The sequence below is a fragment of the Oryctolagus cuniculus genome, chromosome 19 (assembly GCF_051225735.1).
Source record: "Oryctolagus cuniculus isolate XC-2025 breed Fujian yellow rabbit chromosome 19, ASM5122573v1, whole genome shotgun sequence".
Classification (NCBI taxonomy): Eukaryota; Metazoa; Chordata; class Mammalia; order Lagomorpha; family Leporidae; genus Oryctolagus; species Oryctolagus cuniculus.
In genome coordinates, this window is record NC_142885.1 from 34,491,876 (window position 1) to 34,509,373 (window position 17,498).

Below are 17,498 nucleotides of genomic sequence, written 5' to 3' on the forward strand. Positions count from 1 at the left end.
ACTAGAACCCGGTGTGCCGGCGCCACAAGGCAGAGGATTAGCCTAGTGAGCCGCGGCGCCGGCCCGATAGATGTGTCTTAAAAATTTTATTTATTCATTTGGAAGACAGAGGGAGAACCAGAGATATCTTCCGTCTCCCTGGTCCACTCCCTAAATGGCCTCAACAGCCAGGTCTGGGCTGGGCCAAAGCCAGGAGCCCAGAATACCATCCAGGTGCATGGTATCCCATGTACATGGCAGGAACCTAAATACTTTGAGCCATCTTCCACCTCCCAAGCTGTTCATTAGCAGGGAGCTCAATCAAAAGCAGAGCTGGGACCTGAACCTAGGCACTCCAAAATGGGATGTGGGGGTCCCAAGTGCTGTCTTCACAGGTAAGGCACACACCTATCCCTGTGATAGCTATTTTTTTAAAGATTTGTTTTTATTTATTTGAAAGACAGAGTTACAGAGAGAGGTAGAGACAGAGAGAGAGGTCTTCCATCCGATGGTTCACTCCCCAGAAGGCCACAAGGAGGGTGGGCTGATCCGAAGCCAGGAGCCAGGAGCTTCTTCCAGGTCTCCCATGAGGGTGCAGGGGCCCAAGGACTTGGGCCATCTTCTGCTGCTTTCCCAGGCCATAGCATAGAGCTGGATCGCAAGGGGAGCAGCCGGGACTAGAACCAGCACCCACAGAGATGCGCTTCAGGCCAGGGTGTTAACCCACTGCGCCACAGCGCCGGCCCGTGATAGGTATTTTGGAGAAAGGCTCCTACCCGTTCCAAGGGCCTTCTTTAGGGCAGTGCTGCTCATAGTGTGCTTCTCTGGACCTGAAGTAGCAGATTAACCTCTGAGTTTATTGGGAATTCAAATTCGAGGGCTTCACCCTAAATGGATCAGATTCTCTGGAGGTGAAACCAGGAATCTATGTTTCCACAAGATCATCCTCTGCAACTAAAGTTGGAGAAAACAGCGACCCCAGAGACTCATGGCTGGGAGAGGGGCGGGCCAGACAGTAGGACTGCCACTAGCTCATGGCTGACCTCCCTGAAGCTGTTTAATCCCTCAGGCCTCAGGAGCAGAAGAACTGGGCGTGGAAATCCTTGACCCCCAGGAGGCAGACCCAGCCCCAGGCAGCTTCTTCCTCCTGTAGGGCACACAGCACCCGCGCAACGCAGACGTGCTGGCTTGGCGGCAAGGGCCCGTCGCCATCCGCGTGTCCTGGGACTCTCACAGTGGGCACTCGCTGTCATTATTAACTGAACTCAACGGCCCCCATTTTAAGCTTTTTTTTTTTCTCCCCGGATTCCTGCATGAGTCAATGGGGGAAAAGAAATGGAAACCCAGACTGTGCCCTTGCGGCTTGCGGGGGCCTAGCCACTGTGGCTGGGGTGTCTCCCTCTCCTGCATCCTCAGTGACGCACCTCCTCCCGCCACATCCTCCCGGAACGGCTGCCCAGGCCTTCCACCTAGGAGAGAGACAACAGTCAGTCCCCAGCCCTTTTCGGGAGCGGTGTCCTCAGAGCCAACCCGGCAGCGCCGCTATGAGGAGGTGGCCGTCGTGCACCCCCGCCAGTCCACAACGCGCCCGCTGGCCTATCAGGCGCCGGCCGTACGCGTTGCTCGCCTTGCAATTGGGCGAGCTGCCTGCCAATCATGGCGGAGCCTGCGGATTCTCGACCAATAACAGGGGGCGGGCCCTGTCAGGCCAGCGGCCCTGCAGTCTGCGCGGTGGTCCGTGAGCTGCGGACGCTGAAGGGAACTGTCGCCCCCTACCCCGGGCCCGCTCGCTGGCTCCTGGCCACTCCGGCCCGCTCGCAGCCGGCCGCGTCATGCCAGGCGCTGAGCGGCGCTAGTGTCTGGGACCGCCGCCCGCCTGCCTGCCCGCCCACCCAAAGCCGCGCCCACTGCCCAGAGCCAGAGGGATGGTGGTAGTCACGGGGCAGGAGTCAGACAGCCGTCGCCCGGACGGTGCCATGTCCAGCTCCGACGCTGAGGACGACTTTCTGGAGCCGGCAACCCCGACGGCCACGCAGGCGGGCCACGCGCTGCCCCTGCTGCCCCAGGAGGTACCTGGAGAGAGGGAGCATGGGAGGTTGACAGGGGGTCTCGTGCGACGAGCAGGTGCAGAGGGCAGAGCTGACCTTGGGAGGGGGGTGAGCATAGCAGGACTGGAGCTCGGGGCGCAAGCTGTGCTGCCCCGCCTACCCCCAGAAAATGCGCCAGGTGTGTCTTCCCTGCCTAAGGGAGCACTTGGTCTCCCAAGCCCCTCCCTCCAGTGTGCACTGCCTGCCACACTAAATGGTCACATCCCGCATCCCTATGTCGCACCGCTACCAACTGGAAGAGGGAGGGAGACCCGGAACCTCAAAAGTGATGGTGTCCTCTGGAGAGTCCAGGAAGAGGCCTTGGTCATTGCCCAGAGCAGCTCTCTGGCTGCCCAGGGAGTGGGGCGAGGTGCTATCTGCCCTCAAGGAGTAGGTCAATGTATAGCTGTGTCCACACCGCCGGACACCCCATGGCCTCCACTCCTGGCCGCTGCCCTCTGATGCACCGTGGCCACCCCTGATCTTGGTCTGTGTGATCCCGTCACTATCCTGCCTGAAAAAAATCACCCTCCAGAGAAGGAAGAGGAGAAGGGAAAGTAGACATTGCAGGTGGAGACTAGGAGATAGAGACTAAGGTAGTGCCCGGTGCGTAGCGTGGGAGGGGCTGGGCTGGGCGAGGTTTTGGGGGCAGCAGGTGGTGTTTTGTTAATGTCAGGAACCCTGTACCCACAGCATCATGGGACACTTGTGAAAATGGGCAAAATTCTAACCATAGTCTCTGCAGCTGGTGTGTGTGTTGGGGGGGGGGGGGAGAGCCTTTGGAGACACAGTGGTGCTATTTTTTGTGCACTGTCACTGAGACAACAATGCAGTTTGAGGGAAAAGGCACAAGGCCTGGAGACTGTGGGCCATGGCTCTGGTGCTAGCCCCCCCACTGATCCCATTCTTGCTCCTAGTGAGCTCCAAAACTGTTCTCAGTTACTTCTTTCCTGCCTCTGCTTGAATCTTCTCATCTCTCCTGTGGTGTAAACACTTGGATTGGTGTGAGATGTCTCTGGAAAACAGGGTTAAAGAGCTCCATAAATGCAAAATATTATTTATCCTTCAGCGATCTTTGAGTGCATGGTGTGCAGCTAGCAAGGTTGTAGAGGACCTGTAGGGTAAGCAGAAGGCATTGTCCCTGTCCCTGGGCTGCCCAAAGTAACAGTCCATACACAGGACTCAACACCTGTCCATTGCCTTCGTTCGTTCAGCGAGTTGTGGGGTCTTTAAGGAAAGCCAGGCCCTGGGTGCATTTTGTGCAGTGTATTTGTATCCAACTTTATCTCACAAAGGATTTGCAAATGGGGAAAAGGGACTGTCCAGATACAGAGACATAGGCCTTCCCTGGAGCCACAGAGATGTTGTAATATTGAAAAGAATGCAGAGGGGTAACATTTTAGTTGATCTGGAGGAGGAGGTTTGTGGGAAAATCAGGGAGGATTGGCCTTGTTGCTTTCCAGCGCGGTTCGATGGAAGCCACAGGAGAGAAGGCCATTAAAGCAAAGACAATAGCCTGAGCATTTGAGAGGGGACCTTGAGCTTCCAGACTTGTGCCACTGATTGCAGAAGCTCAGCTGGACTGGGCACTAATCTTTCAGATTACATAGAACAGATGTAAGGGATGCGGGATGAGGCGTGGCTGTGTAGACGCATTCAGCGGACATCTGCTGGACCCTGCGGGAGGTGGCGGGGAGGGGGGTAAGCAGCTGCATGATTAGTGAATAAGATGCCCCCCTACCCTTGGGAACCTTGTTTTCTCACAGAGTCGGTTGACAGAGAAAACACGGCCAGTGAATGACAGCTCTGTCATCTAGTAGGATGTGGCATCCAGTGAAGTTGTGTTGGAGGAATATGTCATTAACTCTGTTTTGGGGGCAGGTGAGGGAAGATAGAGTGGATATGCTGACAGATGAGGGGCGTTTGGAAGCTTTTAGAATACGTGAACTCTGCTAAGTTCTAAGGGGCCTTGGTGTGAACTAGAAAAAGGGGCACACAGATCGTGTCTTCCAGGTGCCCTTACACACCACCACACGGGGCAAGTTCATTTGCCCAGTGGCTAGTGGGAGAAGAGTGGTAAGGGCATTTCAGGCAATGAAGTTCAGCAGGTGGGAAGAAGGCACTGAAGACATGGACTCTAGACCAGAGATGGTGGGATGGTAATTGTGGGAAAGACAGATGAGAAAGAGGGGAGTGTTCAGACGTACCCCCGAATGAATGGTGTGGCACTAGACAGGCCCACACAAAGACTAGAGATGGAGTAGCCTTGGCTCTCATTCCCCACTGCCTGCCTGAGAGCCCTGGTGGCCCCCTTCCAGTTTCCTGAGGTTGTCCCCCTTAACATCGGAGGGGCTCACTTCACCACACGCCTGTCCACCCTGCGGCGCTACGAAGACACCATGCTGGCGGCCATGTTCAGCGGGCGGCATTACATCCCCACGGACTCCGAGGGCCGATACTTCATCGACCGGGATGGCACACACTTCGGGTACGTCTCTACTTCTACAGTCAACCATGTAGTCCAAGCCAGTGAGTAGCCTGGGCTTGGTTCTGGGCCTTTGGCATTGTATTAGTTTTTCGTTGTTACAACTAAAATACCTGATAAGGACAGGCGTTGTGGTGCAGCAGGTTAAGCCATAGCATGGGACACCCTCATCCCATTCTGGTGTGCCTGGTTCAGGTCCACCTTCCTGCCAATGTGCCTGGGAGGCAGTGAATGATGGCCCAAGTGCTTGAGTTCCTGCTGCCCATGTGGGATACTTGGATGGAGTCCCTGGCTCCTGCTTTGGCCTGGCCCAGACTTGGCTATTGCAGGCATTTGGGGAATGAACTAGCAGATAGAAGATCTCTCTCTCTCTCTCTCCCTCTCCCCCTCCCTCCCTCTCTCCTTTCCTTTCCTTTCCTTTCCTTTCCTTTCCTTCCTTCCTTCCTTCCTTCCTTCCTTCCTTCCTTCCTTCCTTCCTTCCTTCCTTCCTTCCTTCCTTCCTTTTCCTCTCTGTCATTATGCCTTTCAAATAAGTAAATTAAATAAATTAGGGACTGGTGTTTTGGCAAAGCAGATAAAGCATCTACCTGCAATACTGGTATCCCATATAAGCGCCAGTTGGTGTCCCAGCTGTTCTACTTCCAATCCACCTCCCTTCTAATGGTCTAGGAAAAACAGTGGGAGATGGCGCAAGTGCTTGGGCCCCTGCTACCCATGTGGGAGACCTGGAAGAAGCTCCTGGCTCCTGGCTTCAGCCTGGCCCAGCCTGGCTGTTGCAGCCATCTGGAGTATGAACCAGTGGATGGAAGACTCTCCCTCTCCCTTTCCCTCTCCCTCTCCCTCTCTCTCTCTCTCTCTGTCTCTCTCTCTAACTCTGACTTTCAAATAAACAAATCAATAAACCATTAAAAATAAAATAAGGAGCTGGCATTGTGGCACAGTGAGTTAAGCCACTGTTTATGATGCTGGCATCCCATATCAGAGTGCTTGTTCAAGTCCCAGCTGCTCTACTTCCCATTCATCTCCCTGCTAATGTGCTTGGGAAGGCAGCAGGAAGATGAGCAAAGTACTTGGGCTCCCGCCACCCAGGTGGGAGATCTGGACAGACTTTTGGGTTCCTGGCTTCTCCCTGGCCCAGCCATGGCTGTTGCAGCTATTTGGGGAGTAAGTTAATGAGTGAGTGGAAGATCTCTTTCTGTCTGCCTCTCCCTCTCTCTGTCACTCTGCCTTTCAGGTAAATACTTAAATCTTAAAAAATAAAATATATGATACCTGAGAAGAGTTATTGAGGAAGGAAGAAGTTACACTTTTGCTCCATTTTGGAGGTTGACAGTCCAAGGTCAGGCAGCCCCATTGGTTTAGACATCTGATAAAAGCAGAGAGGTGATCAAGTCTCCACCCTTACTGCATTGGCCATTAAATCCGTGAACACAAGACTTTGAGGACCAGGCCTTCAATATGTGGTCTCTTGGAGGTGCCCACACTATTATCTAACCATAGCAGGCATCTTGCATAGTCCCCCAAAGAGGAAGTGACATATTGATTGAACTGAATAAAGGAATGTATTGAATTGAATCAAAGTTTGTGATTTCTTTGCCAAAGGAAATAAGAACAGCCAGAGAAATTCCAGGAAGTACACCCAAGTTGGGTGTGTTGAAACTTCCGAGTAATTTCAGACCTGGGAAGTTGTATTCTATGTGGACAGGAGCAGATGTGACCTCACCCGAGGCAGGGAAGTCTGGAACAGCTTCTTCCAGAACACCTTCAGATCCAGGCATTGCCAGAGGAGGAAGCTTGGTGTGTGAGAGTGGTTCCCTGGCTTCTCTCAGTCATTTAAAACAAACAAACCAGGGCTGACATTGTGGTACAGAGGGTTAAGCCACTGCCTACAAGACTGGCATCCCATATAGGAGCACTGGTTCGAATCCCAGCTGTTCCACTTCCAATCCAGCTCCCTGCTAAAGCACCTGGGAAGACAGCGGATGGGCCCTGCCACCCATTGTGGGAATCCCAGATGGAGTTCCAGGCTCCTGGCTTCAGCCTGGCTGAACATTGGCTGTTCTAGCCATCTGGGGAGTAAACCAGCAGGTAGAAGAGCTTTGTCTCTGTCTCTCCCTCTCTATCACTCTGCCTTTAAAACAATTTTTAAAAGATTTTATAATCCTCAGTTAAAAAAAAAAAGTGAGAGAAGGGCTGACTTAATTTTACCAAGAACAATTAAAAAAAAACTTCTATTGTTATATCATTTTAACATTAAAATTGGAAAAACAGAATATCAAAAAACAGATAGCCCTTCCCAAGTTAAGGTGTCCAACAAAAATACATGCAATTTTTTTTTAAAAAAAAGATGTATTCATTTATTTGAAAGAGCTACATAGAGATAGAAGGAGAGGCACGGGGCAGGGGTCCTCTATCCGCTGGTTCACTCCCCAATTGGCTGCAATGGCTGGAGCTGCACCAATCTGAAACCAGGAGTCAGGAGCTTCCTCTGGGTCTCCCATATGGGTACAGGGGCCCAAGCACTTGGGCCATCTTCCACTGCTTTCCAAGGCCATAGCAGAGAGCTGGATAGGAAGTGGAGTAGCCAGGTCTCGAACTGGCATCCATATGGGATGCTGGCACTGCAGGCAGTGGCTTAACCTGCTACACCACAGCGCTGGTTCCAATACATGCAATTTATAAGCTTTATGTCTCAGTTTCCTTGTTTGTGAAATGAGAAATTATCACAGCTGCCTCAAAGGCCTGTCACTGAGAATTACAGAGACTTAGACCCCAGGCTACTTGATGACCTCAAAAAATTCATGGAAAATGGAATGAAAAAATAAGTTTATTCTGATGCAAAAAAATTGAAGCCATTGATTGTTTTTTCATTATGCACATTTTTCATGAATTTTCTGAATATGTCTCATGTGCATGGGCTTCCAAATTTTTTTTGTACCAACATAAACTTATCTTTTCATTCCATTTCCCATGAACTTTTGGAAATATGCTTGTACATGGCTAGAAGTTTCTGCTTTCTTCAGTCTAACTTTGGAGGTATCTCAAGAACTGACATAGTCCTTGACCTTGGACCAAATGACCAGGGAGGCAGAAACTCTCTGGTCACTCAGCCTCTGCACTGACCTTCAAGTCCAGTTGCCCGCACTGAGGGAAGGGTCACTTTTCTCCTCAGAACGGAGCTTCTGGGCAAATCCTGTTTCTGAAGCATCTGGGTTTCCCCAGTGGGCTGTCAGCTGCCCGGAGTGCTGAGAAAACAAAGTGTGACATCGCCCTGCAGAACTATAAAAAGATGTTTGTTTGCAGGCTGCTTGGGGGAGGAAAGTGCCGGCCCCAGCTGGCAGCTCCCGTAGCACCCTTAGCAGGGCCTTGCCCCAGGGTTTTATTTTTTAGAGCTCACCAAGGTTCACTGAGGATCCTGGAGGACTAATTTTAGAAGGCGTTCTGGGGAGAGAAGACAGGATTTGACTCAAAGCTGATATGCTGTGCCCAGGTGGGCATGTGGGCAATGGCAGAAAGCAGGATATGGTGGCACTGGTGATCAGACCATTGTATTCCAGTGGCCTAGGATGATGTTGAAAGACTCGGACAAGAGAGGGCTCGGGGCATTTTGTGGGGTATATTTTTTGGCTGGTGTGGCTCATATACCCTCCTGTACCCCATGGAAGCTGCTTGGGCCCCCATCTAGGGAAGCTCCCATTGCATTCAGCATACCATGGTTTGGTCTGATGTTTGGACTGTTGTGGATGTAGGCTTGGAGTCAACCATGTCTGGGTTTAAGCCTCTGGAAGCCATGGCTCCATGAACAAGAGTGTCCCTGACCCTCCGTGGGCCTCGCCTGAGCCTCATTTATAAAACAGGGATAAGTTAGCACCCACTTCAGCATCATTGGAAAGGTTCAATGGGTGAACACAGCAATAGTGGCTGATGCAAATTAATGCCCTGTGGGTGTCCACTGGCGAAACAACAGTTTAATCCTGGAGTTTATTCACTCCCTTCCCATACCTGCCAATGATGGATCTGATCACTCTCAGCACTAAAGAACCCGAAAGGAGAAGCAGAAAAACTAAATTTTTATTTTATTTTTTTAAAGATTCATTTATATATTTGAAAGGCAGAGTTACAGAGAAAAAGACAGAGAGATATCTTCTGTCTGCTGGTTGACTCCCCAAATGGCTGCAATGGCCAGGGTTGGGCCAGGCTGAAACCAGGAGCCTGGAACTTCATCCAGTCTCCCGTGTGGGTGGCAGGGGCCCAAGTATTTGAGCCTTCTTCTCTGATTTCCCAGGTGTGTTAGCTGTGAGCTGAATCAAGAGTGGAGTAGCTGGAACTCAAAACCCAGGGCTCATATGGAACACTAGTGTTGCAGGTGGCAGTTTAACCCGCTGCATCTCATCAGCTCTGAATTTTTATTTTAGTACAATGCAATATGTGATTTTATTCAGTCCTGGAACCAGCTTGTTCAAACATTAGGGTTAGGCGTTTTATCTTTTCCATGTAGCTACAGAATAATGTTAATGGCAAGGGCACTGGTTTGGTTTTTGTTACTGTAACAGAATACCTGAGGCAAAGTCACTTATAAAGAAAAGAGGTTTACTTAGCTCACAGTTTTAGAGACTGGAAGTTTAAGATCAGGCAGCCCCAGTGGCTCAGTCTCTGGCGAGCAGGTAGCATTGTGGTAGGCAGGTGAGGGCAATCAGAAGATCACATTGCAGAACAGGAAGCCAGACAGCAATTCAGGGAAAAGGGGCGCTCTCACAGCAGCTTGCTGTCGGGAGAGATGAGGGGTCCCACAAGAGCTGCCTTACTCCCTTCTGAGGGCAACTCCCCCAGTGACCTGATGACCTCCCACTAGCCCCGCCTCTTAAGTGTTCCATCATCTCCCCCATTGCCACACGAGGGACCAAGCTTGCAACACATGTATGCTTGGGGGATACACTCAAGCCAGACCAGCGAAGATGTAGAACAACCGAAACTCTTCTGCGTTGCTGGGGAGAGTGTAAAAGCTGCAGTCACTTTGATAAACACACACCTCCTCAGTGACTGAAAGGGCTGTGCCTAATGTTTACCCAGGGGAGATTGTGCTTGTGTCTGCAGTAGGCCTTGTATAGGAACAGTTGTCGTAACCTCACTCGTGATATCTCCAAACTGGAAACAGCCGCAGTGGCCACCAACAGGAGAATGGGTAAATAATGATAGTCTATTCATACAATGGTCTGCTCCTTATGTAATAAATCATAAAAAGAAAGTATTGTGACACACAAACAAGTAGATGAATCTCAAAATACTCTACTGGCAGAAAGAAGCCAAGTACAAAGAACACTCTACATGATTCTATTTATAAGGCAGCTTCAAAAGATTCATAGAAAGTGCATGCTATCTTTTAATTCCATTCTGAACAAACTTTGCTGAAGCAAACCTTATATATGAATTTCAATTAGAAGCATAACTAATATTTATTGACGGAAGGAGAGTTGGAGAGGTTGCTTCTTTAGGAGTTGGCTGAGAGGGGACAGGAGGAAACCTAAAAGAGATAAAAAATGGGGGGGGGTAAGGGACAACATGTGGCACCATCAGCTGACCCACTGCATCTCATGTTAGAGCACTTGTTTGAGTCCCAGTGGCTCCACTTCCTATCTAGCTCTATGCTAATGTGCCTGGGAAGGCAGCAGATGATGGTCCAAGTGGTTCAGCCCCAGTGTCCCGCATGGGAGACCCAGGAGTTCCTGGCTTCTGGCTTTAACCTGGCCTAACCCAAGCTGTTTCAGGCATTTGAGCTGTGAAGGAATAGATGGAAGGTCTCTGTCTCTCCATCTCTATCGTTCTGCATTTCAAATACATCAATAAATAAGTAATAAACCTTTTTAAAAACCCTGTCTTTAAAAAGGGATGAAAATGTTCTCTATCTTCATCTAGGTGGTGGTTGTGTGGTAATCTGTGCTTAAAATAATTGAACAGTACAGTTAATATTGGTATGTTTGTTAAATATTCATTACAGCTCAATTTAAAATACATAAGAGGCTAGATGTCATATCTTTTCATTATACCTATATATAGCTAATAGCAATAACACGTTATACCGAATAATGGTGATAATGATACTTATCATAGCAGCTGTTTACACTTATTGAGGGTTTACTCTGTGCCATGTATTTCTCAGAACTTTTTAAAAAGGTTTATTTGTTCATTTGAAAGGCACAGTTTGAGAGAGAGAGAGAGAGAGAGAGAGAGAGATCTTCCATCCACTGGTTCATTCCTGAAATGCCCACAACAACCAGGGCTGGGCCAAGCTGGAGCCAGGAGAGGACCAGAACTCCATCCAGGTCTCCCATATTGATGGCAGGGGCCCAAGTACTTGAACCGTTGTTTATTGCTTTTCCAGGCACATTAGCAGGGAGCTGGAGCTGGAACAGAGCAGTTGAGACTCAAACCAGCGCTCCAATAAGGGATTCTGGCATCACAAGTGGGAGCTTAATATACTGTTCCCCTAAGCACTTTTCTTATGTGAACTCATTTAATTCCCTCATAACATGAGGAATGCAGGCACAGGAAGGTCAAGTTAACTTGCCCAAGAGTACGCAGCTGGCCCTCTAGTTCCAGATTCTGTGCTCACTGTTCTGCGGCACCACCCAGATCCATCCGCTCCTTCTCACTGACTCTGTTTCCTTCCTGCCCAGAGATGTGTTAAACTTCCTGCGCTCGGGGGACCTGCCACCCCGGGAGCGTGTGCGGGCTGTGCACAAGGAGGCCCAGTACTATGCCATTGGGCCCCTGCTGGAGCAGCTGGAGAACATGCAACCGCTGAAGGGCGAGAAGGTGCGCCAGGCATTTCTGGGACTCATGCCCTATTACAAAGGTGAGGGTCAGCAGCTGGGACAGTTGGGGGACCAGGAAGAAGTGGGTGGGGGCAAGGCATCTGTCCATGCCAAGGACTCCACCAGAACAAATGGGCCTAAGGTTCATCCATGTCACTCAGGATGGAAGAGAATGTCCTCCTTCCTGGTCACGCTGGGAAGATTCAAGTTGAGGTGGCTCACCTTGCCTGTGACACTCAGCAAATCTCATTTCCTTTTTTTTTTTTTTTAAAGTGAACCATTCACTTGTTCACTCCCCCAAATGGCTGCAACAGCCAGGGCTGGGCCAGGCCAAAGCCAGAAGCCAGGAGCTTCATTTGGGTCTCTTGCTTTGGCCATTCTTCACTGCTTTTCCCATGCCATTAGCAGGAAGCTGGATGGGAAGTGGAGCGGCCAGGACTCCCAACTAGTGCCCATATGGTATTGCAGGTGTCACCTTAACCCACTGTGCCACAGTGCCAGCCCTAGCAAGTCTCATTTCAAAAAGACAGTCCCCATTCCATTGGTTTTCTTTTGCTACAGAAAACACCCCTCAGAGGCACCAAGTCCCTTCCCTAGGAAATCAGTCTCTACTCATGCACCTGCTGTCAGTGGGGTTCTCTCTGTATCCCCCACACTGCCCTGTCCCATCCCAGCCCCCACCCTAGTGACCAGTGCTGTGTTCACCCTTCGCAGACCATTTAGAGCGGATCGTGGAGATCGCCCGGCTACGGGCTGTACAGCGGAAGGCCCGCTTTGCCAAGCTCAAGGTCTGTGTGTTCAAGGAGGAGATGCCCATCACCCCCTATGAGTGTCCGCTGCTCAACTCCCTGCGCTTCGAACGGAGCGAGAGTGACGGGCAGCTCTTCGAGCACCACTGCGAGGTGGATGTGTCATTCGGGCCCTGGGAGGCTGTGGCGGATGTGTACGACCTGCTGCACTGCCTGGTCACGGACCTCTCAGCCCAGGGCCTCACCGTGGACCACCAGTGCATCGGGGTGTGTGACAAGCACCTCATCAACCACTACTACTGCAAACGTCCCATCTATGAGTTCAAGATCACATGGTGGTGAGTAGCCCTGGGAGGCCACCGAGTCCCAGCAGGGCGGGTCTTCGTCCCTCTTGGTGGCTCTGGGAGCGAGATCCCTGGAGGGGACTGCTGACTGCCCCCAGAACCTGCGGAGGTGAGGACTGAGTCCTGAGGCGCAGCTCCAAGGGGACAGAGAGACAGCTTCAGCCTCCCCAGCTGCACCTCACAGTCACGTGCAGGGCTCACGGCCCACGGGGGATCTAGGCCTGCACTCACCCGGCCTTTCCTCAAGTGTGGAGGCTTTACTGGAGGCTGATGGGGGTGTGGCTTGGGCCTGGCCAGGAAGTCCAGAGAGGTTTTGTCACCTTCTTGACCTCATAAGAGACTTTCTGCCCATTTTAGAGCCACGGTACCAAACCAATGTAGGTGACATCATTCCCTCTGCCCTGTTCAGGCCCCTTCCTCGTACTCACTGTAATGGGACAAACGTGGAATGTGATGGGGGGTTACCCGAGAAGCTACCCACAGCCCCTGGCTGAAGAAGAAAGAGCGGTCTCTCTCCCAATGCACCCCTCTTCCCCCAACATTGTCTTGGGATGTGGTCAGACTCTTCTTCACCCTTTCCGAGACTTGAGCATAGTTGCCAAAGCCATGTGCCAGGTTGGCCTTAGCAAACCACAATGTTTACAGCCCTGTTTCAGGGCCTTGGCTTCTCCTACCTTCCACCAACCTTCCTTGCTTGCAGAGTAAGCTTCTCACAGGGCGGGGACACAAGTTCAGTTCCACAGGCTTTTTTCAAAGACTCCCTAAGTCAAGCAGGTGAGATGCCTAGCCCTTCTGTTCTCTTTGAAATGCTAGATTCTTTTTAAAGGCACAGAACATCTCCTTGGCTACTGTCTCCCTTGTTAGGATCCAATTTGTGGTGAGCCTCCTGGGAAGGGAACACCCCCCTTGTTAAACCCGGTTTGTGTTATCCTGCTAACCTTCTCGTGGTGGAAGAGAGTCTGTCCTTGGAAAGTGAGGGAAGGACCAGGCAAGAGGCACAGCCATCCTAGGAAGACAGCAGCAAACCTCCGTGATATTTTACCCCCCTCCCTCCATATCTGAGAAAGAGAAAAAGCCCTTCTTGCTCTGTCTGCAACCTGGGGCAACTTGTCAGGGTGTAGACATACATCTGGAGGAACTGCTGCCCAGCACCCCTGAGCAGAACCTAATGTTTCTGAGCTGCGTTAAGAACTGCTCTCCATAATCGTGACACTGGGTGCTCTTGAAGGGGGATATTTTTGATATATAAAGAGTTGGTAAAGACAGCATCATTGGTCTCAATCTTATGGGGCCAGATAGGTGAAGGGCAAGGGGAGACTTAAGATATCTGAGTTCTGAAGATGACAAGGTAAGCCCTGGGGCCTTGGCTGGAGGGCAGTGACATCATGACGCCTGGCTGGACAGGGAGATTCCAGCACATGGCTTTGTACTGGTATGTGGGTAGGACAGAGATGGAGACAGATCCAGACGAGGAGACCGTAGTTCCTGATCCAAGATACGTGGTCTCTCTCTTGTTCTCCTGCACAGTCTAGAGCTGATGGGCCTGCTTGGAACTTAGCCCAAGCCCAAGAGAAAACTCTTCCATTTAAGTCACTTTGATTGGTGTTACTTGCTGCCTAATACATGTTTGTTTTTTGGCAGAGTGAGGCAGACTATTCAGGAGGAATCTATGTGAGTAGAGCAGAAATAATTAAGCACAGGGCTTTCGGTAGTCTGGCCTTGGTCGCTTCTTCCCACCTCCACCACATGGTGTCACAGTGCTTGATTATTGAAAGTCCATAAAAAAAGAAAAGCATTTTCCCAAATGCAAGTTTGCTTTAAAATCAGGCTCTCGGGGCTTGCTCAGAGTTAGAGAGACGCCCTGTTTCCCTGTTCCTCTGAGTTGTCCTCATGGGACTGTGTTCCACGCTGTGGCAGGGAGCCAACAGTCTGGGCCAGCAGAGAGACAGAGAGAGGACACCAGGCAGCCAGCTTAGAGCTCTTCCCAAGGACGTGAAAGAATTCAGTGGCCCACTCTGGGCATTCTCTGATGAGAAGCCAAGGCCATATTGAAATGGGCTGTTACATAAGGTGGTTTGTGGTAAAGGTCCCCAAACAAAGGGGTCATTCCTGCAGATGTCATTTTTCGCCACATGGTCCTTTTCCAACTCTGAATGGCCAGACCCAGAGCACGTGGATTGTCTCTGGAAAGAGGGTTCCATAGAATGAAAACTTCTCTCTAATTAAAAGGAAGTATGTTCATGGAATCCTTATGCATAATGTCCATAGATTCCTCTTACCTGGACAAGGGACTGGATCCAGCTTGCTTTGACACAGGCTACTAGTTCCCATGAGTCAAACCTTTAAAAAAACCTGCCTTAGGACTTTCCCTTTCGTTTGGCTTCAGGCACCTTTCTTCCCAGGGACCACGCTCCCTGATTGGGAAGGTGAAAGTTTCAGGATGTGGGAACTGTACAGCTCAATGCTAGCCATAGAAATCCAACAATAATAATAAAAATCTGATAGCCACACACATGATTGAAATAAAACCACATTGCAACACACCGTTTTTCAGGGAGAGGAATCATCACCACCTTTACTCTACCTCTGCCTTGTTTACCAGGCTTTCCATGCAGAAAACAGTCCACCATCTTCTGGAAGTTCCTATTCTGGTTTTCCTTGGGGCTTAGAATATTCTAGAAACCGCCTGAGCTTCGTACCTCAGGTGATCAGGTGATGGAGTCTCTCATTGTGGGTTGCTCACTGGGAGACCAGGAAACAGACATTTGCAAGACAGGGAGTAGGTTGAGCCTCAACATGATCTTGGCCTAAGCTGGGTCCCAAAGAGATTAAAGCAACAACAGCAAAGCAAAAACTACTCAGCCTGAATGTCTTGATGCCAGTAAGAACTGCAAATACCATTGTCCTGCATGCTGTCTGTCCATATTCGATTCCATTATAAGCGACTGCGCTGTTGTGGGTACTCTTTCCTGGGGCTCTTGCAGGAAGGTGATGCCTGTCCCATAGTCCTTGAAAGAGAGAGAGGCCTTCCTTGCCTGAAGCTGGAGTGTTGGGGACAGGGGTGGGAGAGACCTGTTTTGGAATTCTGGATGAAGCATCTATGTAAACATATGTATGTGAAGCGGGGAGGGATGGGTTGGCAGAGGGTTGGAGGAGGTGGGAACAAAGATTGGGTACAGTTGCCTGTGGAGTGGCGGAGTCACCTGGGCCCACTGTCTTCCTCTGTACACTATCGGGTTCATGTATGCAGTGTAACCCTCCTGTGTTCATTCATGTACCTGTCTGTGGGTGCTTGGGTGCATGAGGCCCCAGTACCCTCCAATGGCATTAAATCAAGAACTAGAACCTGGCTGCTGTGCCTTTCTTTGTTAGAGACTTGCTCTCATCCCTTCCCTGCCTCTCACTTTGCCAGCAAACATGTCATGCCTTCTGCTGCACTGAACAAAACAGGCTCCTCCCCAGAGACCGGTAGCTGAACTCCTGCCTTCACTTGAGCTTGAAAGTGAGCCCCACAAAGGCCCTTCTGGAATTGCTCCAGCCTTGTCTCTGTTCCAGGTAGGAGCGTGCCCACTCCAGCCTGGGCAAATAGCTCTGTCCTCCCTTGCGGAGAGTTCCCCCAGGGGAAGAAGAGACCACAAGTTGCACAGTCATTTGTGTGGCTTCCACCATGCCAGAGAATTCTACAAGAGATCCCTGCTGCCCTGTCTCCACTTGTCTTTCAAGAGGGAGATGTGTGGCTCTAACCGTATGTGAGGCTCCATGATTAAGACCCTTCCTTGAGTTGCCCTTCCTCTGAAAGCAGAGTGTGGCCTTCTCATCAAGAAGCTCCCTGGAGTCACTTCATGGATCAAGCCAGCAAGGTGAGTTCTGGAGTGCTGGGGAGCTGTGGCTACCCTGCAGGGGCTTCCCTTATGTCTCCAACCCGTTCAGACTTTCAGACAGAAGCACCGCATCATCCAGGCCAGATGCGTCCCCTGAGCACATGGTCACCAGGGAATAACACACTACTAACAGCAGCTAGGTACTGAACCTCGGAGAGGCGTCGTTTCCCCAAGAGCACGTGCTGATGGGTGACAGAGCCCCTTTCTGAAATGCTCAAGGTGTTCAGCAGAATCCTTCCTTCCCCAGACAGCTCAGTGCCCTGCCCCTGAGGTTCAGGGCTTCACTCGGCCTGATCTGTGGGGATGCGAAAGGCAGGTCCTTTGGGAAGGAGGGGTAGAAAGACTTCTGTAAGTAGTCTCTGGGTGTTAGGGAGATAGATGGGGTCCCCAGTTCACTGGCTATCTTAGTGAGGGATGCATGCCTACTAACAGGAAAAGGGCCCTGCCCACAGGGTGCTGTGTGGAAGAGGCCAGAGCAGGTGAGTGGCAGCCCTTGGGTCGGGCCCTGGGTCTGGCAGGATGATCTGGAAAGGCACGAGTTGGGCTCTGCAGCCCTTAGGACTGCCTGCATAGGGACACGCTGTGCACAGCCTGAGCAGTCGGCCGTGTCCCAGGCCACAGCCCTTCTCTGGGGGCCCCTTGCATCCGTCAGAGCCTGGGAGGCCCCTGAGCGGAGCTCAGGGAGTCGGTGCACCTGTCCTGGGCCCCATGGCCTTGAACTCCAGGTCCTGGAACTCTCTCTCTCTTTGTAAAGATGACCTCTTTGGGGCCAGTGCTGTGGCCCAGCAGGTTAAAGCCTTGGCCAGCATCCCATGTGGGCGCTGGTTCTAGTCCCAGCTGCTCCTCTTCTGATCCAGCTCTCTGCTGTGGCCTGGGAAAGCAGTAGAAGATGGCCCAAGTCCTTGGGCCCCTACACCTGTGAGGGAGACCTAGAAGAAGCTCCTGGCTCCTGGCTTTGGATTGGCACATCTCCAGCCGTTGCGGCCATCTGGGGAGTGAACCAGTGGATGGAAGACCTCTCTCTCTGTCTCTACCTCTCTCTGTAACTCTGCCTTTCAAATAAATTTTAAAAATAAATAAATAAATCTGTAAAAAAATGACCTCTTCACTGGCTTGACTTACTTGTAATTTTCATTTCTTGAACTTAGAGCATGTTCCTTT

The 17,498-nt window shown here is 50.9% G+C and overlaps 1 protein-coding gene across 3 annotated transcripts; it reads left to right on the plus strand.

The window, feature by feature from the left end:
* The first annotated feature begins 1,668 nt into the window (after positions 1-1,668).
* KCTD7 (potassium channel tetramerization domain containing 7) lies at positions 1,669-15,801 on the plus strand. 3 transcript variants are annotated; one of them, XM_002722279.6, is made up of 4 exons: positions 1,669-2,048; positions 4,385-4,554; positions 11,226-11,404; positions 12,078-15,801. In XM_002722279.6, the coding sequence occupies exons 1-4, from the start codon at positions 1,905-1,907 to the stop codon at positions 12,452-12,454; spliced, it is 870 nt and encodes a 289-aa protein (XP_002722325.3). In that variant the 5' UTR covers positions 1,669-1,904; the 3' UTR covers positions 12,455-15,801. The 3 variants fall into 3 exon arrangements, with proteins under 3 accessions (XP_002722325.3, XP_089177652.1, XP_089177654.1); XM_089321526.1 differs by having other exon boundaries at positions 1,685-2,048; positions 4,416-4,554; XM_089321528.1 differs by having other exon boundaries at positions 1,693-2,048; positions 11,226-11,364; positions 12,078-13,481.
* Positions 15,802-17,498: the final 1,697 nt, after the last annotated feature.

Excerpts from the sequence above, each read along its gene's own strand:
- KCTD7 (XM_002722279.6), top strand. The coding sequence starts at position 1,905 with ATGGTGGTAGTCACGGGGCAGGAGTCAGACAGCCGTCGCCCGGACGGT. Across the intron at positions 4,555-11,225 it reads CGGGATGGCACACACTTCGG|AGATGTGTTAAACTTCCTGC; the intron begins GTACGTCTCTAC and ends CTTCCTGCCCAG. Across the intron at positions 11,405-12,077 it reads ACTCATGCCCTATTACAAAG|ACCATTTAGAGCGGATCGTG; the intron begins GTGAGGGTCAGC and ends CACCCTTCGCAG.